General features: G+C 34.6%; 1 protein-coding gene across 3 annotated transcripts in view; it reads right to left on the bottom strand.

The window, feature by feature from the left end:
* HMCN1 (hemicentin 1) overlaps window positions 1-19,968 on the bottom strand; it is a 443,485-nt gene that overhangs the window by 106,724 nt on the left and 316,793 nt on the right. For all 3 annotated transcript variants that reach the window (XM_012444401.2, XM_064370607.1, XM_064370606.1), the window contains exons 46-54: window positions 19,234-19,401; window positions 14,707-14,820; window positions 14,061-14,147; window positions 11,447-11,638; window positions 8,905-9,078; window positions 7,478-7,591; window positions 6,505-6,650; window positions 2,369-2,519; window positions 690-884 (exon numbers count right to left, since the gene is read on the bottom strand). In XM_012444401.2, the coding sequence (XP_012299824.2) occupies window positions 690-884; window positions 2,369-2,519; window positions 6,505-6,650; window positions 7,478-7,591; window positions 8,905-9,078; window positions 11,447-11,638; window positions 14,061-14,147; window positions 14,707-14,820; window positions 19,234-19,401 (1,341 nt within the window). The remainder of the gene's footprint in view (window positions 1-689; window positions 885-2,368; window positions 2,520-6,504; window positions 6,651-7,477; window positions 7,592-8,904; window positions 9,079-11,446; window positions 11,639-14,060; window positions 14,148-14,706; window positions 14,821-19,233; window positions 19,402-19,968) is intronic.

Raw genomic sequence — 19,968 nt, 5'->3', positions numbered from 1 at the left:
GTTTTTTTATAGCCATTTTCCCCAAACCCAGACCTAATTTAGGATCACATATTAGAGTTGCCATGTTTACTTAGTCTCTTTTCATTTTTGTAGATAGTCTTTAATTGGGGTCAAATTTACATTCAGTTACTTAATGCAATGATCTTCAGTGTACAATTTGATGAATTTTGACAAGCCCTGTATATTTGAATGATTGTTAAAATTAAATAGAAGCCTTGAAAATAATATTCCATAACAATTTAAATATCTTTTCTATCAATAAACCAGGTAATGACTTAAATATTTGAAACTAATAATCTTTCCTATTTATTTATAAGTGCATTTAATAAATGTAGTAATGATCTGTAAATATATATTAGCATTTATGTTAATAATATATATAAACCAAACTGATGATCTTACTGCATTAATAGAGAAATGGAGGCACAAGGAAGCCAAAGAACTTTGTTATGTTGATAGAGTGAAGCTGTAGAAGATCTGAAAATATACTAAGCTATTTTCTCCTATTGTCTAATTCTCAGCCGAGACACTTCTAGATTGAAGCTACGTGGATGCCAGCAGCATTCGGTAGCCTACCTGCCAGTTAAATTACTTGGCCACAGACCCAACCAATTCAATTTGTCTAATAAATAAGAGGAAACACATTTGGCAGGTAGTCAGCTTTTCACCCTGTTGGTAGCAATCTTTACCTGGCAAAATCAATACTTTGTCACTGGAGGTCAGAGGGTGGCCATCTTTGTACCATGTCAGCGTAGGAGGGGGAGCAGCATTTGTCTCACAGTAAAGAGAAATGGGATTGTTGATGATCACATCTTTGGCTTCACCACTCCTGCCGGTATCTAGCATGTTTCCTATTTCCCAGAGTTTCTGAAAACTTGGAGGAACTATGGAGGAAAGGCATTACGTTCTGGTCACATATGAATGCTTGTGTCAATCCTTTAAACAAAGATCTTGGCTGTGTTTTCACAAGATTTGTAAATGCAATAAATTAGACAATGTGAAAATAATTTCAAGTACTTACACAACTACCAACTCTAGCCCTTAGCCAAAAAAGTAGTAGACAGAAGTCAGAGCTGGTTCTCATGAGGAAGAAGAAGAAATATGAGGCTCAGAATCCTGCGCTCATGCTTTGCTCTCCCTGTTAAAGAGCTCTGGCACTTAGACAACAAAGGGGCTCACTCTCAGGAAGGAGCATTGCTAAATAATACACAGCAGGAAAGACTAATTTTGAGACGCCATTAAAAAATACTGGCTTAATTGAGAGCATTTCACAGTGATTTGGCTTACTAAGAAGGCTAAAGAAATTATGCAATCAGGATTAAAAATTCCATTAACAAAAATAATAGGAGATTTTCATACTTTTCTGGGGACAAGTATGAACTTTTTGGAAGGAAATTTGCCTGCATATCAAAAGCATTAAAAGAGTGCAAAACATAAAGTTTATCACAGAGAAAAGCACATAACATTTAACTTAGAATTTCCACTCTTAGCAAATTATGAAAAGTCAAAGATGTACAAAAAGTTTATGCCTAAAGATGTTCAGTGTCACATTATTTATGAGTGGTGAAAGCTTAGAAACAACTCAGACATTCAATAGTAGGAGTCTGGTCAAATAGCAACATCAGTAGTAACAATAAACAACAATTATAGCAGATATCATTTCTCAATCGTTTTGCTAGGAGCTTTATATACTTTTATCTCATTTAGTATTCACTGCAATTCTACAAGACAGTCATGTTAAAAATGAGGAAACTGTCTTAGAACTTAGGTAACTACCAAGTCACAAAGCTTTTAGGAGCTATAATCATCATTCAGTTCCAAGTCTTTTTTGTTTTGTTGTTTGCTTGTTTTTATTTTTACATTTATTTACTTATTTATTGCAACTTTAATTTTATGTTCATGAGGTACATACGCTGGTTTGTTACATGGGTAAATTGCATGTTGTGGGGGTTTGGTGTACACATTATTTCATCACCCAGGTAGTATGCCCAGTAGTGGACAGGTAGTTTTCATTACTCTGAATTCTGTACGGGACTACTTTTCTGTTTTCCACCTAAATACTACTTTAAAAACTTCATTACATAGAGTTAAGGAAATGCTAATGTAACAGAAATCTATACTGTGTGACCCCAACTTTGTAAATGAAGTATACATTTTAAAATGTCAGAAGGAAACATGTAAAAATAACAGAGGCAATCCTGAATGATGGGATTATTTCCTTCTTCAATTCTCAAGTCGAAATTTTCAATCATGGATTTATATTATTGTCAATAGGAAAAAAAACACTGTTAAATGAGCCAAATCTTTTTTCTGTTACTTTGAAAAATCATGTAAATTACATTATATACAACAAGGATACTAGTATTACCTTGTATATTCACATCAAAATCCAACTCATCTTCACCTGCAATGTTAGATGCTACACAAGTATATCGTCCGGTGTCTGATATTTGAGCCTCCTTTATTTGAAGTGTGTGTCCATTCGCAGCAATATTAACATGATCATCGGATTTAAGGGGCTGTGATTCAATTATAACAACGTTAACATTAACGGCTATAGTGAATCCTCTAAGAGGCCATGCAGTTGATAGCTTTTGTGATTTTTTTTAAATAAATGAAAATAAAATTGTATGCAAAACATTCAGGACAATAGTTTAATCAAATTAATTGATTTACTTTGATTAAACCCATTATTTTTGACTACATTTTTATTTATTGAAAATTTCAGCTGTTATAGTCTACATTTGTACCGAGTATTTGTGCATGATGCATTTACCCAGTTATTATGATAAAAATGTGTTCTTAGTTACCATATTTATTCATGTTGGAAAAATTTTTTTTCAGCTGATCTCATGTAATATTTAAAAAGCATGTCTTTTATAACTTTAAGGAAAATGTTAGAATTTCTTTATTAAAGATTGACTACATTAGTAAAATCTGATTTGATCTAAATTACTTTTATTCATTCAGAAGTATTACTTTATAAATAAAAAATTTTAAGCTAAAATATTTACATTATGACATTTTATTGAAATTATTACTTTAAAGTAGGATACCTAACTTACATATATTTGTATTATGATGTTTTATTGATGACATTACCTACACTTAATAGAATATTTCCCATCTTCTCAACATTTTCAGTTATACTAAATTCCCCTTCATTCATTGAAAATTTTAGCTCCAGGCTCACTGTCATTCCTTCTAAGGATACTCTTCTTATAACTTGGTGATTTCGACACCCACATACATAATCATCCAATACTGTGTTCTCTTAGCTCCTTGATCTCCTTCCTTTAATTTTCTTGTCTCCTACCCTTTCTCAGCCACTAAATAGGAGAGTCATACCTAGACCTTATAATTACCATTAACTGAACTCCTTCATAATCTCAGTTTCAAGCTGTCATTTGCTGACTACCACTTCCTAATTTTATATTATTACAATTTTCTCTAAGTTTTTTTTATGCCATTGGGGCCCCACAATCCACTGACCTGGCAATCCTTTGACTGCCTTTCAGTCTCCTCCTGACCTCTATTCCCTTCTTACCCAGAGAAGGTCTGTCGTGATAATCATTCCCTGTATAAACCCTGAACTCCCTTGCTTCCTCTCCCTTTATTTTACTCCCCTGGCAAAACCCTAACTGGTTAAAATCAGTTTCTGCCCATTCTGAGACTCTGCTGGTCTACTCAAGGACGTCCCTCCAGCAACTGTGTCTTCTCTCCCCAGTATCATCATTAACTTATTTCTTTCACTGGATGATTTCAACCTGAAAAAGCAAAACCAGAAACTTCTCTTGCTGCAGCCCATCTCTACATTTTCCACTGCCCTTTGTAGCCAAATGATTTTAAAATGTTTTCTATGCTTGTGTTCTCTAATTACTTTCCTTCGGTTTTTTCCTTCCATCATTTCTTGATATGTTCCTATCAGACTTTCACTATTTCTTCTTAATCAAAAATTCTTTGTCAAGGTCACCAATGACATTCATGTTGCTAAATTTGTTGGCAAATTCTAACTACTTATTTTACCTGATGAGTATCATTTAACACAGTTTAACATGTCCTCATTTTGAAATACCATTTTCACTTACCTCTTGGGACACTACACTCCCTGCTCCCCAACCTTTAAATATAGGAGCACCCTGGGGCTTAATCCTTAAGCCTCTTCACTTTCTACATACTCTCGCTTATCTTGGACTCATCTTTGATCTCCTTCCTACACACCCCACACATCTTGCTACCACCTTGGTCCAAGTAACCACCATCTCTCTTTTGGTGGAGATGCAATTTCAATAACCATTGCAATAACTTCATAATTGGACCTTTCCTTTATTTTCCAAGTACGGAAAGAAATCCAATCTGTTTAAAACCTTAAGTCACTGTCATATCATTCTTGTGTTCAAAATTTCCCAGCTGGCTTTCCATCAGAATAAAGGCCAACTGGCACACAGGGTGGTATGATCTGGCTCTCCATTAGTCTTCTGCTCACATCTTCTGTTCCAATCACTGTGCCTCAGCCCAAATGCCTCAGGGCCTTTGCCCTTGCTGCGCTCTCTACTTTGTAATATTTTCTCCTCTATTATTTTATGTCTGCTTCCTTCACTTTCTTTGGGTTTCTGCTTAAATGTCACCTAATCAGTGAGGTCTTCTCTATTTAAGTAAGAGATCACACTCTCCACACTTGGTTTCCTTCTCTCATACTGAGTTTTCTTCATGATACCTGCCCCTCCTGACACATTATATGTCTTGTTAATTTGTTTAGTTTTTGCCTTCCTAAACTTCACATAAGCGGAGTATTGTGTCTGTTTCTTTTATAGCTGTATCCCCTGCATCTAAAACAGTATCTGACAAATAGTAGATGCTCAACAAATAATTCAGAATGCAATTAATCTATTAACATTATATTACTTATATAAAAGTAGCATAATTTAGATTTTCTATGCTAAAAGAAAAACTTGAGAGTATTAATAAATAAGTCAAGATTATTAATAAATAAGTGAAGATTCTATCAAAACTTATTGTGGCCAATAGTTTGTCCAGTTTTTAATGTATGTCAATATTTTTTGTGTTTCTTCTTGAAAACACTACTTCATTTCAGTAGTGTTGCTTATCTGAAGACTGAAATAACACAAGAAAAAATATGGAAAATAAAATTTTAAATAGCACTTTTTGTTCACATTCTAGGAGACTAATTGCAAACCCTGAAAAATCTAGCAGTGGGAAGCATCATGGGTCAATTTCAGAGCCTGGACTTGAAGCTGTAATTTAACTATTTATAATGAAATTTTCAAAAACAAGATCAAATGCCTTATTTCTTAGTGCACTTTTAGTCTTTATCCAAGTTTTAATATGTGCATGTGTTTGTGTACATGTGAGCATATGTGGTAACTATAAAAAATAAAAAAACTTTAGAAAAAAATTAAAAATAAAGTATTTCAAAGGAGAAATGGATTATTTGTTTCCAAGTAAATTCATATAGAATTGATATTGTACTATGAAGTGTGCTTGCAGTCAGAAAAGAAACTATAAACAGAGCATGGTGGGCATTCTATATTTTCTCTTTTGCAATAGCTTCCAGATGAAATTTGCTTATTTTATAAAGGTTGACTTTTTTCCTAGCTGCCAGTATTGCAAAAGTCATCTGGGACCTGAAAAAATAAAGCTATATCTTTCCTGCATCTTAAATCATGACTATGATCTGAACTTATACAATTGGAATTTAACTGACCATTTGGTTGATTATGTGTAAAGCAGGACGAACAGCAGCTTAGCTGGTTCACATCTGTATTAAGTACAGTGTTAACAGCAGCTTAAAAATCTATTTTGGTCTAAGATCAATAGCACATGTCTTTAAAACATGCATAAAATAACATAAGTCGAATGAGAAATATGGATGTGTGATCTGAAAGTCAGATTACAGAATTGAAGGATCTGTCTTTTATCTAAAGTTTCTCTGTTCCCAGTTAACTGTACTGGGCTCTTCATCATCTTTTTTAGCATTTTTTTTTTATCTTGGAACATTAAAAAATATTATCTTTTATAAAAGAGTTAAAGATTCTTAAAGAATATCTGAGTAACTTTAGTAAATTTAGTACCCATGTTATACCTGTCATTGTTACCCGGGATGGCACCATTTATGTGTTGCTTCTTTACCACGTTACTCATTCTGTAAAACCACAGAATAACAACAGCAACAAAACAAAACAAAACAAAAAACCTGTTTCCCTAACTTCTCCAGTAGGAGGGTAGCCAGATTTTCATTAACAACTGCTAATCTATATAAAAATAATTATGCAAACTTGCCAGTGAAGGAATAATGCTAAAACTGTTGAACATCGTTCAGGTTGGTTGGTTTTTTTTAAGTTTTACATTGCAGGCGCATGGAATTTCCTAGTTTTAAGATCACATTGATTCTCTGAGTCACCTGTGTCTATTTCATTATTTCTTTTTAATTGACCATTTTAGTCTTTAAGAAATCATCAGCAAATGAAAAAAGTTGTGACTGGCCTGTCCATCCTTGTACCAGCTGAGGGAAGCAGAAGGAATTGCATAAGGTTCACATTCCAAGGTCAGGGTGTTGTTTACTTTGATCTTCACTTCTTTAGGGGAAAGACCTGGCCCCAGAAGGTCCCCTTTATTGATTATGGGTGGAACTGCATAAAATAAAGAGTTAGACATTGGTTCTTTTCAATACATGGAATACCACAGAAATCACACTGAGGATTACTTATCAAGAAAACAAGGAAATAACAGAGGCATTCTATGCTGACCTTTCGTTAAGTATCTACATTAACATCTTATGAAACAGTGTTCAAATACAAGATGGAACGGGAAATCTCTTTCTCCTTTCATCATTATCATACTGCCAATAAAGATAATGTCCTTTACAGAACAGTTAGTTTCATTGGTTCCAGGTCCACAGACCTAGTCTGAACATGACCCATAAAATGTATTTTATTGGTCATTAAGGGTACCAAGTCAAAGAACAAAGATAATCAGAAAGATACTTTTCCTTTACAAACACAAAAGCAAAATCCTGAAATATGAGTCCTATTAATGGCAGTGTTAGCTTTGCCTTTTATTTATAGGTCCATGTACACAGGAATAGCTCAAAGTCACTAATGATCTCATCTTGGGCTATTGATTAGAACATATGCATCTAACAACAGTTTTGTATGTGAAAGTACTATACCTCAACCCAGAGGGTAATTCAGAAAGAAAAACAGAGAAACTTAAGGAAATGCCACTGACAAAGAGTCCAACAAGAGTAACGAGCAGATTTAGTGGGCTCTTCACATCTTTCAGCAACTGAGACCATAGACACAGTGCTTAATTCAACTTCCGTCCTTAATAAAATAAGCTGCACAAACAAGTCTTTAATGACGAGTATAAATAATTATGAACCCATAATGAAAAACAGGATTGAAAAAGGTAGAAAAACTGGGGAAGCTATGAAACACAGTATTCTTTCAAAACTTACTGTACACCTTCACTTCATAGTGCTTTATCATTTCCCCAGCCTCATTCGTGGCTACACAAGAATATCTTCCAGCACTGTCCTCCTGTGCATTGAGGATCTGTAGAGTTCTGCCTCCTGAAAAATCATGGGACATCAAAGAGTCTCTAAAATCACAGTGACAGAGGAGTACACACAAGCTATCAGGGGGTATACATCTTCTTGTTAACATATTTCTTCTTACATATGCCAATTCTGTGATAGACATGTAAGATAAACTACACTACTGATGGTCGTTGCATGGTATCTGAGTACAGCTGCTGAGTACCCAGTGGTGCTCTGGGGTGATGACTCTCAAGCTCATTCGGACCTCCCATGCCTTTGTGTACCACTCCAGCTAAGGTCCTTATTTCAACCTCTTCATAAATAGATTTCTGCCTTAATCATCTTTTCCTCTCACCTACCTAGCCTACAGGAGAAATTAATGGTGCTGAAGCAAAGCTTTTATTTTGGTACCATCCTCCTTGAACATCTTCAACGGTTCTCAACTGACCAACATATAAAGTAAAAACTTTTTAACTCAGGCATTCAAAACATGACTCCAGCTTTTCTTGCTGACCTTATTTCCTGTCCCTCTGCCAACACACATACACACACTATTTCTACTCAAGTTTTGGGTGGGGAGTGATAATTCTATTGCACAGGGCTAGGACATTCTCGCTTTGTACTTTTCCCACACTGGTTACTCTGATGGATCTGAAACCTCTCCTAACTCATTTCCAATCAAGTAAATTCTAGAATTTTCTTTAAAGTCTGGTCCAAATTCTGACTCAGCAACAAAGCTTTTTCTGACCACTTCAGCCCACAGTGGCCATTTTTAAATTTGAATTCTTATAAAACTCACTGCCTAGTTATCATACCCCCTGGCTATTCAGTATCCATGGTTTATCACAGATTCATATTCTTAATCAGTTCTTTGCATGTATTATCTCTCCTCTGCATAAGACTGTCAGTCTCTTAAAGCCAGTGATAATCCTTTTTATTTCTATTTGCATATCTATTTCCATGCAGTAAAGAGGAACATATTCTCTCACTTTAAATATTAGCTCTCCTTCAAAGATCAATTCAATCAGAAGTGAATTTCTACCATTTTTGGCATTCACATTAGAATATATTTTAGCAGTTAATTACATTGTGGCATTTATTTATTTGCCTCTTAATTTAGGTATTTTTCTGATCTTTTAAAAAGTAATTTTCAGTACTTTACAGAAGTGGTCCCAATCCCTGAACCATGGACTGGTACTGGCCAGTGGCCTATTAGGAACTGGGCTGCACAGAACATAACACAACCAACAACATAGATGCTTTTATAAAAAGTAACCAATGATTCTGCTTTTCTAGAATAGTAGATGACGCACATGCATCTTGGGCATCTGAAGCAAATTAATTACCTGGAAGAATACGAATATTTCGGTTAGATTCTAAAGGAGTTCCATCCTTAAACCAGGTGATGGTAGCTGGAGGATATGAATAAGCTTCACAGACCAAAGACGTGGGACTGTTAAGGATGACAGTGACATCTTCAGGGCTGCCATCACTATCTACACCAGCAATTGTAGGAGATACTGAAAAATATGAAAATTTGATTGAAGAAATATATTTAGAAATCTGTACATTTGTGCATTTCTAAATTTCCATTATATGTATTTGTATAATCTCATTCCCTAGCAGTTACAGAAACAAATTATTATTATTATTATTATTATTATTATAAACAAAAGAGAGTGATCCTTCAAAAAACTCATAGGGTAATATAGGAGATGACACACAAAAAAGGAATCATAACACATGAAAAAGAATCATAATGTAGTACGGGCAATAATGGGAATGTTAGTGCAAGGTAAATGGAGGTGTTTTGGAAATGAGCGTTCAGTCCAATTTGAGGTGTGTGGTATGAAGCGTCTCATTAGAGAAGGCCTCTTAAAGGAGGAGGATTTGAAGTGAGCCTTAAAGGATCAGTGGTAGTTAGCAGATGAAAGCAAAGAGACTAGTAAGAGGAAACATATTGGGAGCACAGTAGTATTAAATTGCAAGCCATGAGGGGCAAGCAGGGTATATTGAGAGGATGAATTCAAGTGGGTCAATACTGGAAGCAAGGATAACTGAAACAGGTACATTTGTTCCGTAAAAGATAACGAAGAACTGAACTAGGGCATTAAAGGAAGGTAAAAAGTAGAAGGAGCAAGTAAAGAAAGACTTAGGACATTCACTGACAGGACTTGATTATGGAATCTGGGGACTAAAGGAAACTGAAGTCAAATACAGCCTCCAGTTTGCTTGCTTGGGAACCTAAACTTCAGAGAAGCAACATTAATGTAAATTGTAGAAAGATTTGCTTATTTAGGAAAGGAAAACAGTTTGTTCAGTTCTGAATATCTTGTATTTTAAGTGCTTATGAGAATTTCAGGTAGCAATGCCCAACAAGCAATTCTATATAAGAATTTGAACCTTGCAAGAAAGATCTGGATTATGAGTATATATTTTTAAAAGTCTCTTGTCTATAGAAGGTAATTAAACATCTGGGAATGAATTGTATTACTTGAAGCGAATATCTAAAGTAACAAGAGCAATGAAGTAAGGACAGAATACTAGGGAACCCAGTGTTTAAGAGGTGGCTCAAGTAAGCGTCTATAAGGGCAGAGAGAAGGAGCAAATGAAGGGGTGCAAGGATAACTGGGAAAGAACACTGTGAAGGAAAAAGAGATCAAAATGTACAAAACATTAAGACTGGGACTGCAAGATATTTGCTGGACCTAGCAAAAGGGAAGTGCTTGCCAGAGTAGTGTCAGACAGAGCCTGTTTTCAATAGGACAGCAAGTATAGATATCTGGGCATGGTTAAAATATGAGGTGGTGGAGACAGTAGAAGGTGAAGCTGCAAATAAGGCAGACGGTGGAAAGATAGAGAGTCAGGGGTGTAAGTACAAGGAGTAACTGTGAACAAGAAGGATAATTTATCCTCTGAGAAAAGAAAGGGTAACAGCACTGAATTTATGGCTGGGTAGATTGGAAGTTGCAAACACACGCACTTAAATAGCCTCTACTTTATCAGGTTGGTGGAAAAGAGCTATGATTCAGATGTAGATCTCTCAGTCTTCCATGGATGAATGAATGAACATATATATATATAATACAGATATTATAAATATATGTATAAAATAAATATTTATTCATTGATACTTAAATAGTATCTGGTATTTTGATTTAATTTTTCTTGCACACATATCTCCCCTACTCAATTAGACTATAAGCTCCTCGAGGGCTGTGTTCAATATGTGAGGTTTGTATGTGTGGTAGTATCTTTGTACTCCTTAAATGGTATAACTGATAACTATAAAAACAAACAAAAAACTATATAACTTTGCATACTCACATATAGGTCAGTTGATTTTAGTAGAATTATTTGATATTAGGAATTAAATACAATAAATTTAGGTGGTACAAATTTCAAAAAGTGAGCACAAGTTAAACGTCTATTTTAAAGTCTTTCCTGAGACATAAGCAAGAACTGAATACACCAACACACACAGTTATTTCATCACTCATAGTTCACAAAGACTATAATATGGCCAATTTCCAGTAACGACAAAGTCTCACAAAAAACGGATACAGTATCTCAGGTTGAGACCCAATCACTGTTTACTTGCTTCTCTTTGACCAACATATATTTATCTTTCACTGCTAATTAAAGTCTATCTTGTTCAGAGTTGCGTTCCTAGCACAAAACACTGTGCCTAGAACATAGTAGGCATTCCATATGTGATGAATGAATTTATATCTTAATTCAGGAAAAATAGTAAATGTACACAAGCACTGGACCTCCTTACATGATGAAATTCTATGATAGAAACATTATTTGAGCAGAGAAAGTAAAGAAAATTTAGCCTACAGTCACATCGGATTCTTTAAGATATGAAGAAAAGCCCACACCTACCAAATACATTAAGACTGAAACTTCTGCTCTTGTCACCAGCTGGATTGGAAGCCAAACATGTATATCTTCCAGTGTGTGACACTTGGGCATTACTAATTTGAAGGAAACGGCCACCAGACATAATGTGATGGGCTTCATCTTCTTGGAGGAGCTGCCCATCTTTGTGCCATGTAATTCCTGGCACTGGATTCCCTGTAAAAAGCCATTTCTGAGAATTGGCTAATAATTACATGTATACAATGGATAAACTGTGAAAGAGGAGGTTTTCACTCATTTGTCTTCCTATATATCCCACTTCTAAAACACTGCAGAAACCATTCATTTAAAAATAACTATGAAAACTCACTTATTTTATAATAATGATTATGCTATGACTTTAAAAATATGCATAGATTATACATAATTTTCAAATGTAGGTTAGTGTTCATCTATAAGTGAAAAGATCTAAATTGACCTTTGTGTTTAAATTTATACCATTCTTTAGACTATTACAACTAAGTATTTTCATAGTAAAGTACAGTTTTAAAATAATGCAGCATTCATTTTTATTAAAAGTATTATTCATGAACACCTTTGCATTTATAGAAAATTTTTTAAGATTTTATATTTTTGATAAAAAGCTGTAAAAAAAAAACCTTTAATTAATTCAACAAGCAGATACTTTGAGTTTAATACCAGGATTCTACCATAGATAGATGGGTAAATAGATCAATAGAGATATAAATATATTACTTATTCTTTAATATTTACAGCCTCTAGAAAGAGATCCTGTATTTTTGTTTTCAAATGAGATCTATGTTAAGTATTAAGTTTTAAAATTATTCAAATAATTTACTTTGAGTTTAATACCAGGATTCTACCATAGATAGATGGGTAAATAGATCAATAGAGATATAAATATATTACTTATTCTTTAATATTTACAGCCTCTAGAAAGAGATCCTGTATTTTTGTTTTCAAATGAGATCTATGTTAAGTATTAAGTTTTAAAATTATTCAAATAATTTTTTTGAAATTTTAAAACCATAAAAGCAAGTCATGTTGGAAAGAGGGCTAGGATGATATACTAACTTGAAGAGGGGACATTATAAATGTAGGCAATGGTTCTCTATGCAGCTGTTGATAATTACTACATTGTTTCTAGAAAAAAATTGACAGGTTAAGTAACAGTATATATCACATTCTTTATATCTGCCCTTCTTAAAATAGAAACAATCCCCCTCTGCTTATTTAAATTTATTGCTGACATAAGGCAGGCAAACAATGAAATAAGAATCCCATTGAATCTTACTTAAAACTCTGGCTTTCCATAAAATGTTATGGGCTAGTTTCATTATTCCTTTAAAACTGCAAGTCCATCTACATACAATAAAAAGACAACCTTGAAAATATCCTCTTAGAGATGTGTTTATTTTGCTTATATGCAACAAATCAATTTAATGGTAAAGATGATGAAACTGGTTTAAAAATTTTTATTTTTCCTACTCTCTATTCCCTTTGTAATATGCAAACATACTAACAAAGGTAAAAATATTGTTCTTGGAAAACACCCTCTATGAAATAATGCCATTCTCATCAAAACTCCTATCTATATCTTTGAAATGAAATTTAAGAAAACAGGAAAAGGAAAGGAAGATACAAACACAGGGAAGGAAACAAAATTTTAAAAAGGTAGGATAAGATAAACATACATATAAGTAGAAGCAAAATAATTTTTCAAAGGAGAATGATTTATTGAATTGAAAGAAAGAGCCAGTCCCTCCCTCCCTCCCATCCCTATCTTCCTCCCTCCTTCCCTCTTTTCCTCCCACCTTCCCTCCCTCCCTCCCTTCCTCCCACCCTCCCTACCCACTCTCTCTTTCTTCTTTCTTTTTCTTGTTGATATTTCCTTTTTGTCTCCACAGAATCTGAAAGGTTTCCTCTATATTTCTACCAGCTATACTGGACTAGAATTCAATTTCAAATGCCTATTACAGTAGATGGATTTTTTCTCAACTGATTAATAATGTATAGTGGGGCTCAATATCTACCCAAAGGAAAATAAATCGTTAACAAAAAGATACCTGCACTAGTATGCTTTAGCACTATTCACAACAGCAAAGATATGGAATCTACCTAAGTTTCCATTAACAGAGATTGGATAAAGAAAATGTGGTGTGTATACACACACACACACACACACACACACACACCCCATGGAATACTACTTATCCATAAAGAGAATGAAATCTTATCTTTTGCAGCAATATGGATGGAACTGGAGGTCTTAAGTGAAATAACTCAGAAACAAAAAGTAAATACAGTATGTTCTAACTTATAAAGAGCTAAGTAATGTGTACAAATGGACACAGAGAGTGAAACAACAGGCCTTGGGGACTAGGAAGGGTGGGAGGTGGAAGAGGGGTTGAGAGATGAGAAATTACCTTATGGGTAAAATGTACACTACTTGGGTAATGTTTACCATCACCAGGACTTCACCAGTACTCAATACATCCATGTAACAAAAGTCCACTGGTACCCCCTAAATATACAAACAATTTTTAAAAGATATGTAGTGGAGGCAACGACTATCAGTGAGTGGGGAGAGCACAAGTCTGAGAGCTGAGCCCCATACCTGTCACTTCACAAGTCAGCGTAACACTCTGTTTCTCTTTTACCTTCACATCTTCCAATGTATTTTCACCCACAATATGAGGTGGTACTAAAAAAAAGAAAAAGAAAAAGAAAAAAAAGTAACAGCTCTAACAGCAAGGCTGCTATTTTATAGGTATCTACCTATGTTTTTATCAAGCTATGACTTTCAAAACAAATCCCCAATCCATATTCGATATTTGATTATTAGAATGTCATAATATTTTGATCAATTCTACTTTTAAGACAGGTTATAAAGTTATATGCCATAAGTCCAATTATAATGAATTTTATTGTAATGTAAATCATAAAGTCTGCATAAAAATATGTCAACAAATCAGCAAGAACATTTATTCAACTTTTATTTCTTCCACTATAACTCTAATATGCATTCACATTAAACAAGTCATTCAGCCTGTCAGAATATTGTTGAGCAATTGTGAATTAAGACAGGCATTTTAATTTCTCCAAACACTTGCCAGATTGCCTCCAAACAATTCTAACATTGAATTCTTGCCAACAGTCACAGTCTAGGGGCCAAATAACACAGGTATGAGATCAAGTGGTAAATAAATCCAGAATTTAAGCCAATTAAATTTTTTTCTAGATATTACGAACTATATAAGTACCTAATACTGAAAGCCCAAAGATTTTTCTTTCTTCACCAGCTGCATTCCGTACAACACAAGTATATTGGCCAGTGTCTTCCATTCTGGTCTGCATCAGCCGTAGCATCCTGCCTCCTGCAGAAGCAAACCATCTTTTTAAGATGACTTAAAAAGAAAACTGAAACTTTATAAGTCATCCAAGTGATGCTCAATTTAGGTACACATTTAATCTGTATGTTTTAGAGGCCCTTAAATGAATTTTTGTCAAACTTTTTAAAAAATCACATTTTAAACCTATATAAAACACAATATATGGTTCAGAAAAATCTTTTAGTTCAATGGATACAAATATAAATATAATGCTAGGTGACAGCAAGTAAGAAAGGTTATTTCACGAGAAGGCGATGTTTAAACGTGATCCTAAAAGGGAAGTGTATTTTAACACACGAGAGATGAGGATACGGTTGGGCTCTGTGTTCCCACCCACATCTCATCTCTAACTGTAATCCCCATAATCCCCATGTGTCAAAGGAGGAGCATGCTGGGAGGTGATTGGATCATGGGGCGGTTTCCCCCAGGCTGTTCCCATGATAGTGAGTTCTTATGAGATCTGATGGTTTCACAAGTGATTGATAGGTCTTCCTTCACATGCTCTCTCTCTTCTGCCACCTGGTGAAGAAGATGCCTGCTTTCCCTTCTGCCATGATTGCAAGTTTCCTGAGGCCTCCACAGCCATGCAGAATGTAAGTCAATTAAACCTCTCTCCTTTATAAGTTACCCAATCTCAGGTATTTCTTTATAGTAGTATGAAAATGGACTAATACAGATGCCATTGTGAGTGGAGTATGAATGAGGAGATAGAGGTAGAAAGTAGGCATGAGAAATGGTGCCAAAAGCAGAGCAGGAGGAGAAAATGGGTAAGAGATGAGGCTAGATGGAGTATGGCCAGGTTGTGTGGGCCCGTGAATGCTATGCTGAGGAATTTTGACTTTATTGTGTTCACTGAAGACCATGGAGTGCATAAATAAACAGGGCTCATGATACGGTTTGCGCTTAGAAAGACAACTGTTATCAGATGGTTGGGAAGAGAGTCCTAGTTTTCCACTGAACTTGTAATATGGGAATGTCAGAAAGATAAACAGACCAGACACCCAGACTTGGGTGACATCAATATATTACCATTACTTTCAATAGCAAAAGCCACAATTACTTTTGCATTAACCTAATATAAGGAAGATAGGATAATGAAGACTACCAGCTTTCAGCTGAGTTTCAGGGAATCCTAGATTTATATAAAATGTTATAGGGTCACCTCATGCACTAGTGATGCACTGCTTTTGTTTCTTTTCATATTTTGAACATCTATGTAACATTTTGTTTGAAGAAATATTCATCCAAGAAATGCATGCAGACTGACAGTGAAACTCTAATATACTGAGGGGTTTAATTTGAAGGGAAACTCTATTTAAGGATAAAGCAGAGGGGCCGACAAATGAGATGAAACAAAACCTGCAGAGAACTAAGAGACACACTTAGAGAACAAAGTCCTGGGCACCATTTGAGGAGTGAGGTCCCACAAAAAAGTAGGTCATTTCTTGGATTTTGTAATAATTTTCTAGCTGGTATACTTTTGCTTGGCACCCTGAATTTGAATTAAAAACAATATAATAGTTAAACATGAAATTTTCATGTAAATATTCACCTGGGTCTGGTTTGCCAGGAGTATTCAATCTGTTTTCTGTTTCTATAAACACAAGCTGACATTGAACTTTTTCTATAAGCAACCTTCCCACCCTCAACCCACCTAAAGGTGAACTTAGTAGTATCTTATTTAGACAAACAAGCTAATTACCTGAATCTAGCCTTTTTCCCGATTGAATTTAAGTAAAGATAAATTATTTAAAAATGCTTTAAAAACTTATGTCAATTAGGGAAGGATTCAAGCATTCACTGCTACTTCAGATTAGTGAGATCATAATATGAATCCAGTTGAAAGCGATTAAAGCAATACAACCTTTATGAATCCCTGCTGGCTCTACAAACCTCAACCTCGTAAGTTTCATGATCTTCCTTTTCTCTTTGTTTCGTGGTCTTCTCACTTAATCCAGTGAAAACCAAAAATGGGTTCTGACAATAAATTATACTTCTATGGAGACGTTTCTTGTACATATTAAATTTTTATAGCAGTTATCTGTTTCTGGCAGATAACTTTATAACAATGATAGGGTCTTCATCAAAGTACTGCTTTTAGAAAAGCTATACTTAAATTCTCAGGAGGACTAATATTAATAAAACAGAAGTGTCAGGAGACTGAAGACCAAGCAAGTAATATACCATTCATTTGATTCTCATTTATCTATTGCACAACACAACATGTTCTGATTGTAAAAGTGAATAACTCCTTTGGCAGCCCCACAAGGTGAAATACTTATCATGTGTTCACTAAGGGATCTCCAGCTGCTAGTCAAGCAAAACAACGATAAAAGAGACCAAAACACCACTCCTGTAAATTTGTAACACACTAGAGTACATCACTTTAGTTTGCCTTTTTCACTTCCAGGAGCTCTGCTGCACTTAACTATATTTAATAACAGTTCCTACTTCCTCAGTAATTGAACATTTTTTAAAAATCCAGAAAGATGAATATAATTTCAAGCCAAGAAGATAATGTGTTTAGGCTTTGGTAACCAAATTTTAATAACATTTTTGCCATTAGCATGCATTTCTTACGCTCAACAGAGACCGAGAGTCCTGTTAGGTTGAAAACATCATAGTGAGGACATAGGAAAGTTTCCCAGGACAGGGAGACCACAGACCTTTACCAGGTTGTCTATGACAATAACAACAATAGGTATTGGACCACAGAAGCAAGGGCTGTGTTAACTGTTTTAGACATCTCATTTTCTCCTTACAGAAACCCTGAGGCAAATACTATTATTATCATTGTTCAAGTGATCACACTGAAGTTAGCAAAGTTAAGTAACTAGTCTGAGGTCATATATATAGTGAGTATTATAGACAATAAATGTGGTTAATAGCAATGCACATTTTTCATTAAGCTCCTATCACTTATAGACCAAGATCAGGAAGAAACAGGGGGAACTTAGGTTTTTTAGACCTAATTATAGCACTGGGAAAGACTCTTTTCTGAATATGCCTTCAGTAGTGGTAATTAAAACTTAGAGCACATTTAGGGGGAGAGAGCTTACTGCCACTTCAAGTAGCTCATCTTGACTTTAAGCAAGATAAGTATTATTTTAAGCTGTTTGTATTCAGACACAAATCTGACCCTGCAATCTTCCATATACTGATATTACTTTTAACTTCTGGAACCAGACAAAACCAACATAATCTTTTCTACACAATGGCTCATCAAATATTTAAATTTACTTTGGATTATATACAAAATACACTACAAGGTTTATTTTTCCAGGCTAAATACAGACATATTAATTATGTGATAATTCCCCATTTTCTTTGAAAATACTACCATTAAGCCTTTCTTCTTGTCTTTCTAATAAATTCTGCTAAGTTTATAGTGCAACATATCGCTTGCTTTTCTTATTGGAGAAAATATAGTTTATTGATGTGGCAAAATAATGCATTTGTTGTCTTGATAATCATATTGTATTTTAATGCATACTGAGAAACTAACACAATTAAGATGTCTTTTCATATTAAGAGTTCTGAAGCTATACTTCACTATAATTTCATCACTGGTTTGACTATAAGTGCAAAGAGATTATAAACCAGTATAATCAGAAAATTAGATAGAGGGCTATCATGAGCCTTATTTAACCTTCATCTTGTTAAGTTTAACCCAAAAGCTCCAGCATGAGGTGTGTTTGAATTTGGATGTCTTCGATCACACATTAGGTATTTTTCTAAGTATCTAAGCTCTTTATTAACCAAAAATTTGGCAAGATTATCTTAGTCTGTATCCAAGTCATTACCAAAATGGGCCAAGTACATATTTCTGCAGCTTGACTTAAATATCTCTCTCTATGCTTATACTGATCTACAAATGGCAAACTATTTAGATTTTCCTACAAAATTTTATGAGGAATATGATCAATATCTCTTGACAATAAAGTCTTAGCTCACAGGAAACTATCACATCTTAGAAATGTAAACATCACTGAGATTAGTCATGAATACTTTGAAATACAAGTATTTGGTTATAAAGGTATTTTATATAACAGGATTCACTGTAGACTTTGGATTCAATTTCAGCACTTCCTATAATTCTTTTCAAATTGGTTGATACTCATTGTAGGATGAATGCTTTGACATGTCCATGACTGATGGAATCAGCAAGTGCTAAGATTTGTTTTCTAAAGGGGTCTTGAGATATTTGGAGATCTCCCATTTTCATATAGCCTCTTACATCCTTTTAAATATTTTTTTCTTAATATGATTAGTGAGTATTATAGTAAGCAGCTAGGTTAAAAAAATAAAACAATAAAAACGCTGAGAAATTTGAAATTAAGGAGAAGCTGTGGACATATGAAGCTAACAAGATTATAAGGCTACCAGAATTTCTAATACCTGAGAGAATCCTCACAGAATTGCTAACACTGATAGGCCACCCATCTTTAAGCCAGGTTATGGAAGGCAGGGGAATTCCAGAAGCTTCACAAGTCAAGGATACTGAGTTCTTTTCCACCACACTGATATTTTCAGGTGACCTATGGTTTCCTATGATGCTTGGAGGAGCTGTAAGACAAAATAAAACAAATAGGGAATGGAAATATTAGTTACCTGATATATATTTGATATACCTGATGTTGTATATCAAATATCAAATCCTAAAATCCTAAACAGTGTATGGTAATAAGACTTCCATCTTCTGATCATCAGTAAGAAAAATAAGCAATCACAACAATCAGCTCTGTGTGTGTGTGTCTCATTCCTGGAAGTAAAAATGTCACTTCTTCCCCAATCTTAGCAGTAAATTATTTTCATATTGTTATTCCAAGAGTGGTCAGTGATTTTGTGTGAGTTAGTCATCCCTTCTTTTTCGTTTTTAATTGCAATTTCAACTTTGATTTTAGATTAAGGGGATACACGTGCAGGTTTGTTACATGGGTATATTCTGTGATGCTGAGGCTTGGGGTATGATTGATCCCGTCACCCAGGTGGTAAGCACAGTACCCAATAGTTTTTGAACTCCTGGCTCCTTTTCTCCTTCCCCTTCAGTAGTCCCCAGTGTCTACTGTTGCCATATTTTTGTCCTTGAAAACCCAATTTTTACTACCCACTTGTAAGTGAGAACATGAGGCA

Source organism: Aotus nancymaae, unplaced genomic scaffold, assembly GCF_030222135.1.
Source record: "Aotus nancymaae isolate 86718 unplaced genomic scaffold, 86718_ANA_hifiasm-v0.15.2.pri h1tg000108l, whole genome shotgun sequence".
NCBI classification, from domain to species: Eukaryota; Metazoa; Chordata; class Mammalia; order Primates; family Aotidae; genus Aotus; species Aotus nancymaae.
The sequence above is the reverse complement of the archived record's forward strand: the minus strand, read 5'-3'. Positions and strand labels throughout refer to the sequence as shown.